The sequence below is a fragment of the Felis catus genome, chromosome C1 (genome assembly GCF_018350175.1).
Source record: "Felis catus isolate Fca126 chromosome C1, F.catus_Fca126_mat1.0, whole genome shotgun sequence".
NCBI lineage: Eukaryota > Metazoa > Chordata > Mammalia > Carnivora > Felidae > Felis > Felis catus.
This window is the reverse complement of record NC_058375.1, coordinates 151,575,209-151,592,618: the sequence shown is the minus strand read 5'-3', so window position 1 is coordinate 151,592,618 and position 17,410 is coordinate 151,575,209. Positions and strand designations below refer to the sequence as shown.

The 17,410-nt window shown below is 35.3% G+C and overlaps 2 protein-coding genes across 8 annotated transcripts in view; one reads left to right on the top strand and one right to left on the bottom strand.

Moving 5' to 3' along the window:
- Positions 1–14,514, top strand: part of KCNH7 (potassium voltage-gated channel subfamily H member 7) — a 646,875-nt gene extending 632,361 nt beyond the window's left edge. For all 6 annotated transcript variants that reach the window (XM_045033871.1, XM_023259396.2, XM_023259395.2 and 3 more), the window contains 2 exons: positions 2,895–3,087; positions 5,168–14,514. In XM_045033871.1, coding sequence (XP_044889806.1) covers positions 2,895–3,087; positions 5,168–5,434 — 460 coding nt within the window. In that variant the 3' untranslated portion in view covers positions 5,435–14,514. The remainder of the gene's footprint in view (positions 1–2,894; positions 3,088–5,167) is intronic.
- The window catches only part of GCA (grancalcin), a 35,194-nt gene continuing 31,451 nt past the window's right edge, over positions 13,668–17,410 (bottom strand). For both annotated transcript variants that reach the window (XM_019838173.3, XM_003990808.6), the window contains one exon: positions 13,668–16,921. In XM_019838173.3, the coding sequence (XP_019693732.1) occupies positions 16,895–16,921 (27 nt within the window). In that variant the 3' untranslated portion in view covers positions 13,668–16,894. The remainder of the gene's footprint in view (positions 16,922–17,410) is intronic.

Sequence of the window (17,410 nt, the reverse complement as noted above, 5' to 3'; positions counted from 1 at the left end):
CTGCTTTTAGGAAGATAAGGGAAGTTCAGAGAAAGCTTCTCTCTGCACTTTCTGTTTTTCATGTGCCTACAACTCAAATAATCAATATGCCAAAGTGGCATGTTTCAGTACCTTTCATTGACCAAAAAAAAAAAAATTTAAAACCAGGTTATAGACTGGGTGGTCTATAAACAACAGAGACTCATTTCTCACAACACAGGAGGCTGGGAAGTCCAAGATCAAGGTACCAGCAGATTCAGTGTCTGGTGAGGCTGGTTTCCTGATTCATAGGTGGCTGTCTTCTTGGGGTGTACTCATATGGTAAAAGATAGAAGGAAGGAAGCTCTCTGGGGTCTCTTTTATAGGACACTAATCCCACTCATGAGAGCTCCACCCTCATGACCTAATCACATCCTAAATACCCTACCTCCTAACACCATCGCATTGGGGGTTAAGATTTTAACATATGAATTTTGAGTATATAAACATTCAAGCCATTGCACTGAACTACCCAAAATATCAGATAACCAGTTAATAAACAAAAACTAAGTATTCAAAATTACTGCAGGAAGAGAGAATGCTATCTTGAAAGAGCCTAAGTGGTGTCTCAGGAGGGGAAGTAGGACATTCCTAGGACTTTGAAATCTGGGCCCTTCAAGGCTGGGAACTAATTGGAATTGGGCAAAGTTCATGCTGTTATAATCCAGGTTGAGGGACACAGTGAGGTGAAGATCTTCAAGCAAATCTGAATAAATAAAATCTGTTTGATAAACAAATTATTTGTTCAGATGAGCAGACTGTTGTTTCCAATGAGTTGGTCTATAGAAATTTCCTCAAGAAGTGAAGTTTATATTTAGTCTTATTTTTTTCAGGCAAGGTTTTCCCGGAACGAACAACAAAGTCAGGTTGACAGAAGTGGTCCACACAGTCTCAGTTCTCACCCTGCACCTGCTACTTCACCTGCACGGGGAGCTCTTGCATGCATGAGCCCCACTTACAGTAGTACATTGCCATTACTGAAGACCCACCTTCCAACAGATTTCTTCCTCATGGAGACTATTCAAATAGAATCCATGATATCAAGATCCCGTTTCTCAGAGACCACTGCTGTTTGATAAAGGACTCAAAAACAGTATCATGATTTTTTATTCTCTGTTGCATTTTGAATCCCATGTGTTGAAATTTTTATTCCATCTCCCACCCCCACGTCCATTTATATTCAATGTAATAAATACTTTGTAAGCCACTCACTAAACATTAGTCTGTTTGCAGACTTTTCTTTGGGGGTGCAAAGGAGGGAGAAATGAATTCTGAATGAGTCCAAGATGGAAAGAGTTTCGGGTGCAGATAAAATTTGAACTGGAGCTTGAGAAATGAAAGGAAAAATTGACGTATGACAACAAAATAATAAGTCTTCTCCAGTTAGTTGGCACCATAAAGAAATAGATCAGACCTACAGGTAACAAGTAGATAAATAAACTGGTCGATAACTCCTTTTTTTGTCTCATTTCAGTGTGTGGTTTTGACATTTGTGAGGCACAATCATGTATAATTTATAGCTTTTGGTTTAGAAGACAGGAAGCTATATGGTTAAGTATACCAAGTATAGAAAACCTGTACGAATCATGTTATTATTATTCTCAGGAGGAAGATCTGTAGTGGCAGGATTAAGAACTAAAAAGAAAAACAAAATGACCTTTTCTTAAATCAAAGACTAAGTTCTTTCCACTTCAAATGTCACAAACAAATGCAGCATGTATATAATTGGACAAAATTAGTTCTCTGATTTTAAAATTTTGGTAAGATTTACCTTCTCTTTGCATCTTTCATTCAGAGACAAAATAGCACAAGTAAGATTTAAAGTTTTCTAAAGACGCATACAGTCCAAATTTTCTGTTCTTATGCCCACAAACTTTCCTTTTTTAAAGTGCTGTTAACACATGCAAAAAAAGAAAATTAGTCCTATTGTATTTTGCTATTTTCCTTCGAATTTTAATTTAAAATGAGAATGAATTTAACAGGCCAGTTGGATCCTTCTGAGCTTTGGGGAAAAAAACATCAGACTGGCATCTTGCAAGCCAGATGGGTCATAGAAGCAAGTGAACTTGTATATTTGGTTTGTTTCTTAAATGCCAAAGGCCTGGAATTGTAAATTGGTTAGAAATTTAGCATCTAACAGCATTTAACAATAAAGAACACAATGGGGGGCGCCTGGGTGGCTCAGTCGGTTAGGCGTCCGACTTCGGCTCAGGTCATGATCCCACAGTTCACGAGTTCAAGCCCCGCATCGGCAGCTTGAAGCCTGGAGGCTGCTTTGGATTCTGTGTCTCCCTCTCTCTCTGCTCCTCCTTCCTCCCCTCAAAAATAGGTAAATTTAAATTTTTTTTTAAAAAAAGAATGCAATGAATAACATGCAATACTGTGAATAGGACAGAAACAAGGTAAAATAAAGGTAAACTTGAAATACATAAGAAATTACACAATTGTTGCAGCTATGAAAGAAATGTGCTACCAAGTCCATATTTAAAGAGTAAACAAAACGTTCTCAAGAAACTGGCAAAGCCTGATTAAAAAGCAAGGAAAATTATCATTAACAATGGATTCTCAGTATGTTTTACATTTGAAATCAATAAAGGTTGTTTGTAAAAATGTAGTCTATTTCAATTCAGCTGCTTTTCCATTAAGATCTTATTAAAGAAGCAGGAAAGCAGGAAAGCAATGGTGTTTATCAGAACCACTAGTGGAACACAGAAAGTGAGCAACAGCCAGGAGAGAATCTGTGTGCTCCCTCTCCTGTCCTTCTTGTTTAAAGCAGGACCATAATTCTGCTTGTTGGTGGTACTGAATTTTCTCAAATGCTTTGCAATCCTGGACTATTTTAGGACTGTCTTCCCCCATTTGTGTCTGTCCTGCAGACTTGAATCCCAAATGACTGCTGACATCCAGACCATCTTACAGTTGCTGCAGAAACAAACCACTGTGGTGCCCCCCGCCTACAGTATGGTAACTGCCGGAGCGGAGTATCAGAGACCCATTATTCGCCTGATGAGATCCAGCCATCCAGCAGCATCCATCAAGACTGATCGAAGTTTCAGTCCTTCCTCACAAGTAAGTGTAGATGCTGTATAAACGAGAGTCTCTCTCTGGGTGTTTCTGGGGACCACATGAGTCAGAACCATCTGGGGTGCTATGGGAAAATAAAGGTCTCATCCCCATCTGTTTTTGCTCCATTAAATTTCTGGGAATAGCCCCTAGAATTTGAATTTAAACCAGCCCCCCAATAATTCTTCTGTTCATTTATTTTTTTTAATTTTCATCCAGTTAGTTAGCATGTAGTGCACAATGATTTCAGTAGATTCCTTAATGCCCCTTACCCATTTAGCCCATCCCCCCTCCCCAAACCCCTCCAGTAACCCTCTGTTCTCCATATTTAAGAGTCTCTTATGTTTTGTCCCCTTCCCTGTTTTTATATTACTTTTGCTTCCCTTCCCTTATGTTCATGTTTTATATCTTAAAGTCCTCATGAGTGAAGTCGTATATGTCTTTCTCTGACTAATTTCGCTTAGCATGATACCCTCTAGTTCCATCCAGGTAGTTGCAAATGGCAAGATTTCATTCTTTTTGATTGCTGAGTAATACTCCATTATATATATATATATATATATATATATATATATACACACACACCACATCTTCTTTATCCATTCATCCATCAATGGACATTTGGGCTCTTTCCATACTTTGGCTATTGTTGATAGTGCTGTTATAAACGTTGGGGTACATGTGTCCCTTTGAAACAAAATGCCCGTATCCCTTGGTTATGTTTATTTCAAGTTTGAGAACAGTGGACCTCAAAGAATGATTTTAAACCACTAGTAATTTTTTCCCCCTAAGAAAAAGTTCTTTTCAAGAATCAATCTGCTTGAGTTTACATATGGTAGAGCTTTGAAAGCTGTAGCCCTGGGTCCAAACAGCACTTCAAAGAATGGTCTGTAATTTACTATGGTGACAAGAGGTGCTCTTGGGCACCATCTCCAGAAGGAAGTAAGGGGAGGAGAAAGAGCAGTTGTCCACAGAGGATCTGAGGTTCCAGTGAGATCAGACTAGTAATCTCATTTGTGCCCCACCCATCACCAGAGATCTCTAAACTTTTCACATCTCGATGATAGTAAAAGGAGTAATGTTAAAGTGTCCTTTATCTTGCCTCTGAAGACTTCTAAGGTCTTTTTAATAAAAATATTTTAATAAATTTTAAAAAAATGTTTATTTATTTTGGGAGAGAAAGGGAAGGGCAGAGAGAGAGAGAGAGTCCCAAGCAGGGATTGGCACAGAGCCCCCCCCCCCCCCCAATGTAGGCACAGAGCCCCATTCAGGGTGCGATCTCACCAACTATGAGATCATGACCGGAGTTGAAATCAAGAGTTGGATGCTTAACGGACTGAGCCACCCAGATGCCCCTAAAGACTTCTAAGGCCTTTTGACTTATGTTAATATGAAGGTCTGCGTGGCAATTTATTTTTAATTACTTAAGCCGAATAGCCAAACTGACTCTAAGGAAGGTGCACCCAGCACAGTCTTGTAAGATTTTTTTAGAAGTTTGGAAATTTAGTGCAAAATATTATGGGAAATTAAGCTACATTAATAACAGGGAGAAATGTGAAGAAAGAAAATAATGAAATCTTCCTGAGATATGAAAGTAGAAATTTTTTTATCCCTAGCTAGTTTTGAATGTCTCCGATCTTGCAAAACTGTGTACTTTGTTCTTTGTTTTCAGTGGATTTAGGTAATATTTTCTGACCAAGGATGGGTGATTTTCCTTCGTTTGTTTTTTTTCCTTCTCCTCCTTACACTGTCTAGTCACCAAATGACACACATTTCTGATCTTAGTTTTGTCTTGAATTTTGAATTAAAACTCATCTGGAAACTCAAACTCAATGTTAAATTGTGTGTATGTATCTGTATGAATCTGATCTGGCTTCAGTGCAAAATTAAAGTTCTTAGAATGGTTGTTTAGGATAAACTGATGCCCAACCTCCAAAGCCTTGATCCGGCCTTGGGAGGGAAAGTTTGGTTAATACCACTAATCATAGATTAATGGGGAAATAAAACGTATTTTGATTTCGTGAGTGTAATTTTAGAAATCTGTCCAAATGAATTGTAAAACCGTGTTTTCTTGTCTTTCTCTCAGTGTCCTGAGTTTCTAGACCTCGAAAAATCTAAACTTAAATCCAAAGACTCCCTCTCAAGTGGGGTGCATCTGAACACAGCTTCGGAAGACAACTTGACTTCACTTTTAAAACAAGACAGTGATCTCTCTTTAGAGCTTCACCCGCGGCAAAGAAAAACTTACCTTCATCCAATTAGGCATCCTTCTTTGACAGATTCATCCCTAAGCACTGTAGGAATCTTGGGTCTTCATAGGCATGTTTCTGATCCTGGTCTTCCGGGGAAATAATCATTTTGTACTATTTACTCCACATACAATGTAAGTGCTTTTAATGGCTGTTTTCCTTTTTTTGTATTTAAATCCTCTCTACTTGACTCAGGGGCTCACAAGGTACCATTATATGCAAAAGTACTGTATATTTTCCTAAATTGAAGCTTGTAAGGTAAAATTGAGCAATTAGGATGTAAATATACATATGAACTCTTTTGTTCCAAATGTTAAAACTGCCAGCATCTCCAGGCATCTTATTTTATTTTTATTTATTTATTTTTTTTAAAATCATGTGCATGTTAGGAAACTCCAATTTCTCTTGCATGGAGACTCCTACTTACTACTTTTACTAAACCTGTACTTTGTTATGAAAATGCCTTCCAAGCAAGTAAGAAACCAAGGGGTGACATTGTTCATGGAAGCAAATCATGGAAGATCCTAAAGTCACGGAAGTTCCAGGGGTAGAAAGGGAACTTAAGTCACTCAGAACAGATACCCTTCTGTTCTGAGAGGTTTATAGTTAATTACATCCATTTCACCACACTGAAAAAAAAAAATAGTTTTAGAGTTCTGAATCTTCAATCACGTTGGGTGTCCATCTCCAAATACATGAATATAGGCCAGCTTTAATGAGGACAAAAAGGACTTTCGACTTAAAATTCTGTCTCTAACTGCATTTACAAACTACCTAACATATTTCTCACTGGCACATTTCCTTGCATATTTAGAAACAAGTAGAAACAAGTTTCTCTCTCTTTTTATTATTATTATTTTTTTTTGAGGAGGGGAAGGGAGTCTTCTCAAGAACTGCCAAGGTGTGACTGACACAAAGTGATATCTACAGCTTTCCTCTGATTCATATATTAGGGCAATCCTGAATTGGAGCAAAAGAGTGGACACACATGGTTCTTTTTTAAAAATGTGCAACCCAGTGGATTTGCATGGCAAAACTAGCTCCCATTTAAGCATATGTTGTTCCACGGTTTTCGATTTAATCCCAGCTGTGGAAAAACAATATGCTTGTACCTGCCTGTAAAGGAAATGAAGACACCAGCAGTAAAATTTCTGTTTTGTTCAGTTACTCAAACACATTTGTTAATCAAAGATTATATGAAAATGCATTCTGTATGAATTGGGCTGAATATATTTGGACCCCAGAATATCAGAACATACAGTGGAACATATTTTAATATCTTTAACTGTTAGACTTTTTCGGAGGGAGTACGATATGCTTCTCATAAAATCAGGATACAGAAAAAACTGCAAGTTAATTTAAGATTCTGAGTTGTCAATTTTTAGTTAAGTTTTATTTTTCAATTCCTTTGAGTACAATTTTAATTTTATTATGGGCTGATCTATTATATCCTTTCCTTCTGAACGAAATCTTGAAATTTTTTGCAAGTTTCTTCCTTCTTTAATAATTCTTACACCGACATATATTTTTAAAGAAATATTATATCTGTGCACATTATTAAATGGATTAGTTTCCATCCCTCCAGGATAGAAATGTAATCTATTGACTTACTTTTACCTTTGACACTATTGGTTTCAAATATAAGCAATTCCTTTAAATTTACAAAGCTATTGCACTATTTAAAATGATGAAAGTGACCTTAAGTTGCCCCCTATATATTTTTAAATGGTCACATGTGTGGGAGGCAATCTGTAGGCGTGAACATATTCTTATCCCTGCTAAATGTTCGAAAAAAAAGAAAACATAAGCGATAAAGTATGTATGGCAAAATGACTAGTCAATTCAGTAAAAAACAGAACAAGTTTAACTAGCTTCCCAAACCATTTGGTGTTAGGCAGATACAAATTTAAGGACTACTGCTTTCTTTCCTTCATTCAACAAACATTTATGGGTGCCTAGCTGGGGGAGGCAAATGGCTGATGTTGATTCAGAGGACTATTTGAGGATTTTATATCTATATTTAGGCATATTTTTGCAGCTGCAACAAATTTCATAAGGATTGCCGACCTAAGCTCCAGGGAAAGTCAGAATGAATTCACCAGAGACTGTCATTTGTAGAGAGTGAGGATTTGGCAGGTGAGGAATTTAGATCTGATTGATTAGTGGATGCTTCAGCTCCAACACTTGCTGTGACGTGCATAAAATCCCACATAAAGCCTCTATACTTCTTTATAAAAACTGAGCATGAAAAAAAATAATTGAGCTTGAGGGAATGGAAAGATGGGGAATAGTATACAAGTTTCCAGCTTGCTTCAAGTTTTGCATAAAACAAACATTCTTCCTCTTAATGCTTTGACATAAAATAATTCCTTGATATTAAAATCTAAGTCTCAGAGAATTGGACAGGATTAAGAAGGTCCCCTCTTCTAGGATATTAGCTTAACAAGAGCCTGGAAAAGCTAACATGTGATTAGTTAGGCAGAAATGTCAGAGGCTCAATGGTTAAAATGACTTAGAGATGACCAAAGCAATTATCTTAATTTACAAAATGCATCTCCTTATCCCAGTCAAAGGTCCAATGCCTGAAATCACTTGTCATGCTTGCTGTGGCCAACAGTCTCACCCCTGCATTGGCGATCCTCCTGAGAGGCAGGGTTGACTGCCCATCAGTCCTGGCAGTAGGAGCACTGCTGTCCTCCTAGGTAATTCGAAGCACTTAATACAACTGATGCTTTCCACCTAAAAATAGTGAGATCTGGTTCCCAGGCCTAAATAAAATTCCATCTAAAATCTGAAGTTTATCTGAGTGAGTTGTTTTCCTGCTGTTATTGCTGGGCAGAGAGCGGGACATATCATTTTACCTTAGAGAGGAGTCCCATGTTCTAATTAGTTAATAAGGAAACTAGGAATGAAAAATGTTGAAGCAATGTTCTTGCAGGATTTTTAAATTAAAATTCACCCATTCAACAGACATGAGAAGGCAGGGGCAAATTTGGGACAGCCTCCTTTTCTTATGTCCATGGTAATGGATTGGTCATCAGAGATGAATTTTCCCACTCTTCCAGTCAGAAGATATGGGTATCGTATCAGGGCCTAGTGGCATTTGGAGTGAGGTTGGATATATGTATATGACAGCTGCTTACAGGTCCTTTTGGAGGTTTATCTTTAACAGTGGTTCCCAAAAGCCTAAAAGAACCATTTCTTTAACCAGATGTCATTTAAAATCCCTTCATATATTATCAAAGGAAAAAGTTTATCACCTCGTCGGCATACCTAAAACAATCATTCTAACAGGTAAATCTTTCCATTGAAGGCTTTTCATGATTAAAAAAAAGGAATGTGGGAGATCTAATTAAAAATGAGTCGCAACACTGATTTGGAACATAGTAGTCTTTAAATTGCTTATCCATGATTGAAACCAAAAGTAGACAATGTATTTGAGGAGATTCCTACTGCAAATCAAAATTTTTATAAATTATAAAAAATTTCAGATCTTGATTTTTGCACGATAGAAAAATGTGTCTATCATGTAAGTTCAGAGGCACTTGGAAGACAGATGATGATGTCTTCCCATGTAGGCCTAGAATTAGCAGTACTAAAACAGCCAGGGATCATGCTAGAAATGCATATTCATGGGCCCCACCCAGACCTACTGACTCAGAAACTCAAGAGGTGGAACCCAGCAATCATCTTTTAACAAGCCCTCTTCTATATGATCTCCATAAACACAAGAACTTTGAGAATCACTAACGTAGAGCATGGGCTCTGCAGTCAAACCCACGTGGGTCTCAGGAGTCCTCTCATGAATAGCTGTGTGACCCTGACCAATTTAATTAACCTCCCTGAGTCTTTTTCCTGAATTTGTAAAAATGAGATAATGATACCTGCCTCAAAGAAGCTTGAGGAAGAAGTGAGATAACATATAGTAAAGTGCCTGGCACACATAGGTGCCCCTAAAATGCTAGATTCTTTGATTCTCATCCAGGACCACGATATTAAAAACAATCAGGAAGACAAATAATTTTTCCCACAATAAAGTTTTTCGGTAATGTGCTATGCCTCCAGCTAAATAGCCATTAACAAGACTGAAGGTTTTGATTCAGAAGACACAAGAGTAGCTATTGTTTTCTCTAATTGCATTTTGCACTATTAGGTTTTTAGCTTTAAAGTAATACTATTTATAATGATAGTGAGAGTATGAATGTCATGGTTACAAACCTGTGTACTCTGAATCAGTGATCTGTTGAATTCAGTGCTACTAAAAAGTGGTCTGTAAAGACCGGCTCACTGGGGAAGCCCCTCTTTAGATCCATGACGTAGTTCCCAGATGGGTATTTGGAAATGCATTTTCAAAATAGTGTTGAAAGAGAATACACTTTCTATTTTCTCAGAAAATAGAATTTATAGTTGTAGTGGTCCTTTGCAGGCTTCTAGGCCCACACCATCATGCACAGATATGCTAAACAGACTGCCTAAGTCCAGTGTGCAATGGTAGAAATGGCAAGAGACTTGGTGTCATAAACCTGAATTAAAATCCTACCATCTCCACTTTTAGGACAAACCCTCGGTGAACCCCAGTAGCCAAAATTATGAAGGCAATGTCTTAAATATCTTGAGGAGTGTTGGGGAGCCTCTGAAGTACGTATATGGAAGTGCTTTGTAAACCATAAAGCACCATGTAACTATAAGCTCTTTATGTGACTTGTGCATCATCACAAATACAGTGTCATTATGGTGGCAGTGCCGTAGCATGACCTAGGTCTTCTGAAAACCTTCCATGGCTCCTCCCCCTACCCAACACTGACAGCATTCCCACTCTGACAAAAATCTATACAGTGATTCTCACACGGCTCTCAAAGATCTATTTACTCAGAGTAAGAGAACACCGGTTTTAGGAAAGCTATCCTCTGCTATAGCATCCCCGTATTTGTCAAAAATTGTCGGTGTCCAACATCCATAGAATTCTATATTTGAGTTGTGATGGTTTTCTAGGTATGCAGTACTTTACCCCTTACCCCCTCACTTCTTAAGTGTTCTCATTCAAAGCTTCTGTCTCTGGGTTCCACTTAACTTACAACAAAGTGATGTTACCATTTTAAAAACTAAAAGGATGTTTTAAAATGCTTTGTAAGGTATTAGTTGCTGTGACTGATCAGTGCCCAACCTTAGAATAATTCATTACATGTTCTGTAGTACAAATACACTTGCTCTAAGAATATACGATACAGAAAATTCACAGAAGACATGAATTATTAATAATTGACAGCATGAAAAGAAATTATCACAAGGCCTATTTATATAAACTATTAAGTGGAGGTTGAGAGAGATGACTAACAAGACATTTTTTAAAATACATTATCACTATGAATAGGATGAAACATCTGTAGGAATGCAATGTTAAGAACACAGAACCATATGATCAACTGACCGATTTCATTGTTTTAGCAATCAAAATCAAACTTTTAAATGAGTAGCAAGTATTAGAGAAATGCTCCCAATAAAATGTTTATTATGAGAAGTGGCAAATTTAACATGATTTTTCTTGAAAAGCTAATGTCAAAACTTAGCTGAATTCCTAACTGGTAGTCATGAAGTCATGACATTTGTGACTTTCATTAGTGAATTTATATTTTGAGAGATACAAAATAATTTGGTACACCTATGGTTTTAAAACACTGTATGTTTAACCTTCACTTTTGGTGTTTCCCTTGTATGCATCATTTCTAAATGAAAAATAATCACACCTGTTAGCACTTAAATCATACACTTTTTGTATTGACACTGTATTAAGTATTCTGAATATATGTAAGAAAATTCCACACCATCTCATCAACCTCATTTATTTTGGAGTAAAATTTAAGGACTGGTCATCTTATACTTCCTCCTCCACAGTCTCTTCAGAAGATACAATGTTACAATAACATTGAATATGGCACCCTTTTTCCAAACATAAAAACACCGAGGAATCCCTAGTTTTCATCTCTGGGGTACCTACTGACTTTAATTAGACACACCTCCTTCTAGTTGAAATTTGCATTCTATGATTTTGATAGAAAAATATATACCAGAATGTTTGCCAGTTCAATAATACATTTCAAAAAATAATGCGTGTAATCATTTGAAAATGTCAGTCATCTGATAAAAAGAAGTTCACTCACATTGGTTAAGTAGTAAGTACCTTGGAATGCTTTAAATGTAATGAAACAATCTACCAAAACACATACTTTTTCCTAGTCTTTATGCACATAATGTAGCATGAAATCATGACGCTTTTGAAATACTCTGTGCGGATATATTTATTTTTTAGCAAATATTTTCTTCAAAGATTGGTATGTGGTATTGGCAGTGTAATCTACTTGCACAACTAGTTTTGCAATAACCTACAAATAACTGTAAATAAGAAAAATGTAAATTTCATGTAAAAATGGTTGCAGATTTTTGGTAGCTAAAAGTGTACAAGTTGTATTGAAAATATAGTATATATACATAATTTAAGAACGAAGCATATACTTTCTGATCTATTTATACATGAAAATTCAAGAATTTGTAAAAGAAATTATTTTGGGGAAAAAGAAAGTAAATCTCATTAGCTAGCTTTTATTAGAGAAGCCAACTATTTCCAACATTTTACTAGGTAGAGTGCTAGATACAGGCATGGTGGTGCTGATGTACTTCACGAAATCCCATAATTGCAACAGTGCCACTGCGGTTTTACGGAGTTCACTGGGACACTAGTAAACTGGACTGGGTGGTAAAAGCATTACGTCTAAAATTGAAGAACTGTAAAAACATTTCACTTACTATTGACTGTCAAGCACACAGTGGTAATTGACTAAAACGTCTACCGTTCCATTATTTAAAATTTCTGATAACTGAGCAGGCTTCAAATTACATGGGACACGTTTGGTATAATGCGTGCATGGTTCATTTTTTTCGTCAAGAATGAAAATATCCAGATAACATTATTTTCATTTGCCTATGTTTCATATATTCTAATTCCTCCCCTAGAATCATTTATCTATTATTTAAGAAAAAGCATCTATCTTCAGAGAAACCTTTTCCACAAAATCAGTTGGTCATAATGTGGCATTTTGTAAGCTAAGGACTATTTACTCTGTTTAGAGTAATGGTTTAGATTCTCCACCATTCATTTTTTTAGGTTTAAGAAGCCAAGAGAACATTTCGCTATTTAATAAATGAAAAACCAAATCAAATATAGATTAGCAGAAACAAACGTGTTGTTACCTTTAAGTGAGGCTGATTAGAAAAAGAATCAAAGTATGAATAAGCTATTTAAAAACTTAAAATCTCTTGCCAGAAGAGAGATTTGAGGGTGATGCATTTAGATAGCTTTGGGAAATTAAATATGCATCCAAAAGTTCGGCTAACCCGAAAGTTTTCTGATATGGCCTATAATTTTCAAAAGAATATGGATCTTTATTTAGTATCTTTCTGGAACATACATATCTGTTCAGGTTATCTCTTGAAATTTCAGTTATCATAGCAATATAAATGTGATTAAATATAGCCAGCTAAAATGCAAATGACTGCATGTATCTGCAAAGCACATATTTATATTTTCATGCTTAAGGGAAAATGTTGGGATCCGCCCCCCCCCCCCCAACAGTGTTATCTGATGAAGGTACTAATTCCTGGCATATTTGTCTCTGAATATAGCTATTAAATGATGACAGAGCCAAAATTCTCATTTCCTGTAAGCTTTCCAAATCGCCACCGTCTCTGATGTTGTGGAAGGGTTGGAAATGTAAGTAGCACATAGGCGAGGACCCTCCTCACCCCCTAACTGTCTGGTGCATCACAGTAATGTAGGAGTGCTGCCAATGTGTACTTACTCTACATTCAGATTTACAGAAGCACACCTGAAGTTATTCCTGAATGCTCACAAAATAATACACAAAGCTGTACATTGCCAAGCTACCTGGGTAAAAGGAATGTTAAGCAATATAAGGCTCTTTTCTTTATTAGATGCCGGTAAAATAAGTTTTTTAAAACAAGTAGAAAAAGAAATGGCAAGAAACAAAAGCACAGATTTCCCAGCATCCAAATAATGAGTTGATAGTGAGCCAGACAAATTTTTCATAAGTGTCCTGATGTTTTGCTGGAAAGTAGTTTTGTGCTCAGTATTCTAAATTACAGGAAATATTTAACTTAATATATGGACATATATGATGTTGTAACCTTATTCTATACTACAAATTACCTAAACAGTATTCATTTAAAATCTTCTCTGCATTCATCACTATAACAGAAGTTTTAAATATTTGTTTTCTCTTTGTGTCATCTAATTTTATTATAAAGTCTAGACATACTCTTAGATGATAGCTCAGAATTGTACATTTATTTCAAAGTGCTTACAAAATCAAAAAGATGTGGTTTTTTAATACAAGTTTCAAAGTAATAAAACACCCATGGCTGCATTTTAAAGTTTAAAAGAAAAGAAAAATGCTAACGTGAAAGAAGTCTTGGATTTTTACTCACTAGATTTAATTACCAGATGTTCACAAATTTATTCCTATTAATTTCCCAGAAAACTGCTACAAATTCGAGAAAACATATCATCTGTGAATTTGTCAAAAGTACAAAAGAAAAGCACATTTCTGACAAATTGTATTCATTTAGTTTGTCCAGTTTAGTAATGCCGTAAGAGTACAAGTGAACTTGATTTGTATATTTTCCTTAGAGAAAGAATTATAAATTGATGTTTGTCATTTTTTAAACTGCACAGACTTTGAACTTCATTAATAAATTCTACTTTCTTCCAGGGTGAATACCTTTTCTGGAAATAAATATATTATTTGACACTTTTAAATTACTTTTTGTTTCTGAATGCATGCTTAAATAGATCAAATGAGCACAGTCCTTGAAATTACTTTAAAGTGGACCAAATTAAGATTCCAACAGTATTTATTTCCCCTTGATATAATTTAAAAGGTGTAAACTGCCACTCAAAATAGAAGTGCAATATCTGACATTGAACCATTTGGCAGTTTTTTAGGCGGAGGTGAATTAACTGCACTGTTATTTGAACTGAAGCATCTCATATATGTTAACAGATTTTGTATGATACAAAACTTTACAGCAAGCTATTTGAATGTTTATTAAAAAATTCTCAAAATGACATGGAAACACGTTTACTGTATAAATAAAAGCACTTAGATGTTAAGAGTGTACATTATTCAATATTTTACTCTTTACAAGAAAACTGGGTGTGAGTTAACCAGTACAAACTACCATACGATATTCATATTCCAGTCCTTGTTCATCATAAGACTATTTGATTTTTACTTTAGTAATGGATGTCTGTTTACATCAATTATCTTTAAAGCATCAAAAAGTGAGTTGCATTTCGTTATAAAAACTCCATCTAAAATATCCTCTATGCCTAACGTTTTATGAGATTATCTAGTTAATGGACAGTGCAAAAGAACTGTCTGACAAGTTGGATTGGCATGGAAAATTAGTTCTGCTAGAGAAAGGAGTTCTGTGGTCAAAAATTTTTGGAACTATGTCAAACAGAAGTAAACAGGATTTTATGTACCTTAGGCTTTATCAAGCTCCCTGAAAAGGGTGAGAATTTCCCAAATATGTTTGGTCACTGAAACGGCTTCACGGACTGACCATGACCAAAATTCACAGAAACACCTTTGGAAAAGGACGAGTTAGAGAATCATATGAAGAGTTCTAATACAAAGTGCCATTTGGCAGAAACTTAAATGAATAATATCATATATCATTTTTAAAGTTTTTAGCCTCAACCATTAGCTTACAAGTAAGAAATATTATAACTGATGTCAGAACGGTACAGCAATGCAATTACCTGTAAGCTGGATGTTAAGATACCAGGCTGCTGAGTCATATTATCATCCTCATTCAACATGAATGATGTAAGAGTGTGTTTACATTAGTTTCTTCTACAACACTTCTAATTAGAATACTGTATTTTATTTTATACCTCAGTTAACATCCTCTCACATTATCAAATATATGTTCATGGAAAAAAAATTAGCAGCCAGAGGACAAAAGTATATGGATTATTTATTCACACGTTTATACTGCTGACCAAATGAATCTGACAGCTAATTACATAAAAATATAACGTGAAAATGACTACCCAATACTTCCTTTCCAGGACTGTTGAAAGTAAAAGTGGATTTAAAATTCTGTAAGTTTACGAAACTTTTTTTTTTTTCAAGATGCTACCATTCATCCTCCATCCTTTAAGAAACCCGGAATTTTCTAAAAAGAATAATTAATTTGGTCACCAGTCATACTAAAATTACGTCAATTTGTACTCGCATTTGAAGCTGGAAGACATTCAGTTAAGGTGTAAGAAAAACACATGGTGTTTCAAATCTTCATTAAGAAAGATTTAAGAGTGTTTGCAAGGAAAGGGGCAGGATTAACTACAACAGCTCATATCAGGGGTCTGAAATGCTAAGGATGTGATGACCACTTTGCAATTTCCACAGAGATGCCACTCTGAAACAGGGTGTGGTGCCTGCTGTGGTCAGTGCCCCCCACATTACACACCTGCATTCAACGCCTTGCCAGTTTAGCAATGCCAAAACCTGCGGCTAATGTTGTCAAGAAAGGTGAACTTACAGTTTCTGAATATCTAAACAAATTGGTAGATTACTTGATTTTTTTTAACTTTGTAAACAGTTGGCATTATATATGAAACAATTTAGTTTAATAGAATACATTGAAATGTTGACATCTCATTAAAAATACGTGTCACTTCCAGAAAGTCTAGATTTAAAAGGAAGATGCCATTTTAGGCCCTCTAGGTCATCACTAATGAAAAAAAAAAAAAATGCAGAGAAAAAACGTATGTTCTGTTAAGAACTTTTTTTTCCACAGAAGATAATAAAGCATATTGAAGAAAAATATACACTGAAAAAAATAAAGGAAAAAATACTTCCTATAGCCTTATTTCTCTATATATTAATTTGCAGTCTACTTAAGGTGACATAATACAAAATTTTAGGAACTACGATTTTCTTCTTCATAGGCAAAGACCAGTGAGTTTCTCTTCTTAAATTATGCAATCAAGGAATAAAGAAACCCTTCTACAAATATGGCACAAAATCCAGACTTCTAGTTCACCTTCAAAACCAACAACGAGGAAAAAAAATTCAATGTATAATTTGTAACCTTCAGGTAAGTATACATTAGCTTTATCTAGGCTTTCACATTTGGCTTCTTATATAATCTATCTTGTAAATACATTCTTCTGGATTTACAATGTTAAAAATTAAGGCTAAAAGGTAATTACATCAATTCATCATATACCAATGTTTTATGATACTAAGATATATTAAGTGAACAGCTTTCCTAAAAGCACTACTATTCCAAATACAAAAACACTTCTTGTATTGCTTTAAATTATGCACTAAAGTAAAAACACATAGAAATAGGACAGACTTATAACAAGGTAGAAACATGGAAAAGCCAAAAAAGCATTAAATTCAAAGTAGTCCAGTTCATGTCTTCCAAGTAAAAAAAATTCACAGTATTTCTTCAGCTTTCAAAATTCTAGACATTCAAATTGCCATAGTACCCTGCAAAAACTAACACATAAGCAAAATCATCAGCTGGTAACAACAAAAGGCTTTTTGCTTTTGATTAATTACACTCCATGAAAACATTTTCACAAGAGGGGGAATTTTTAAAGTTTCCAAGGTTTGTAATTTAAACCAGTATGTACTAGCAGGGAAGTGTTGACTCCCTAACTTCCTCACAACAAGAACAAAACAAAAACCTTGAAACATTGAAGTACATGTGAAATATAATTAGTTTCAATTAAAAAAAAAAAAAAAAACACTGGAATCAGGTTAATTGCAACCATTTGAAATGAGAAATGAACAGCTTCATAATTTATCATCATAGATGAAAATTTCCTCTTGAAGATTACCAAAAAATAAACTACTCTTTATAAAAATGGTAGCTTTGCCCTTAAAAATGATTTGAAAGGTAAACTGCCAAAAACATGTCATAAAATTTAGAAGTACCTTTATAATATAATGTCAACTTGATATTTAGACAAGTATTTAACCTTT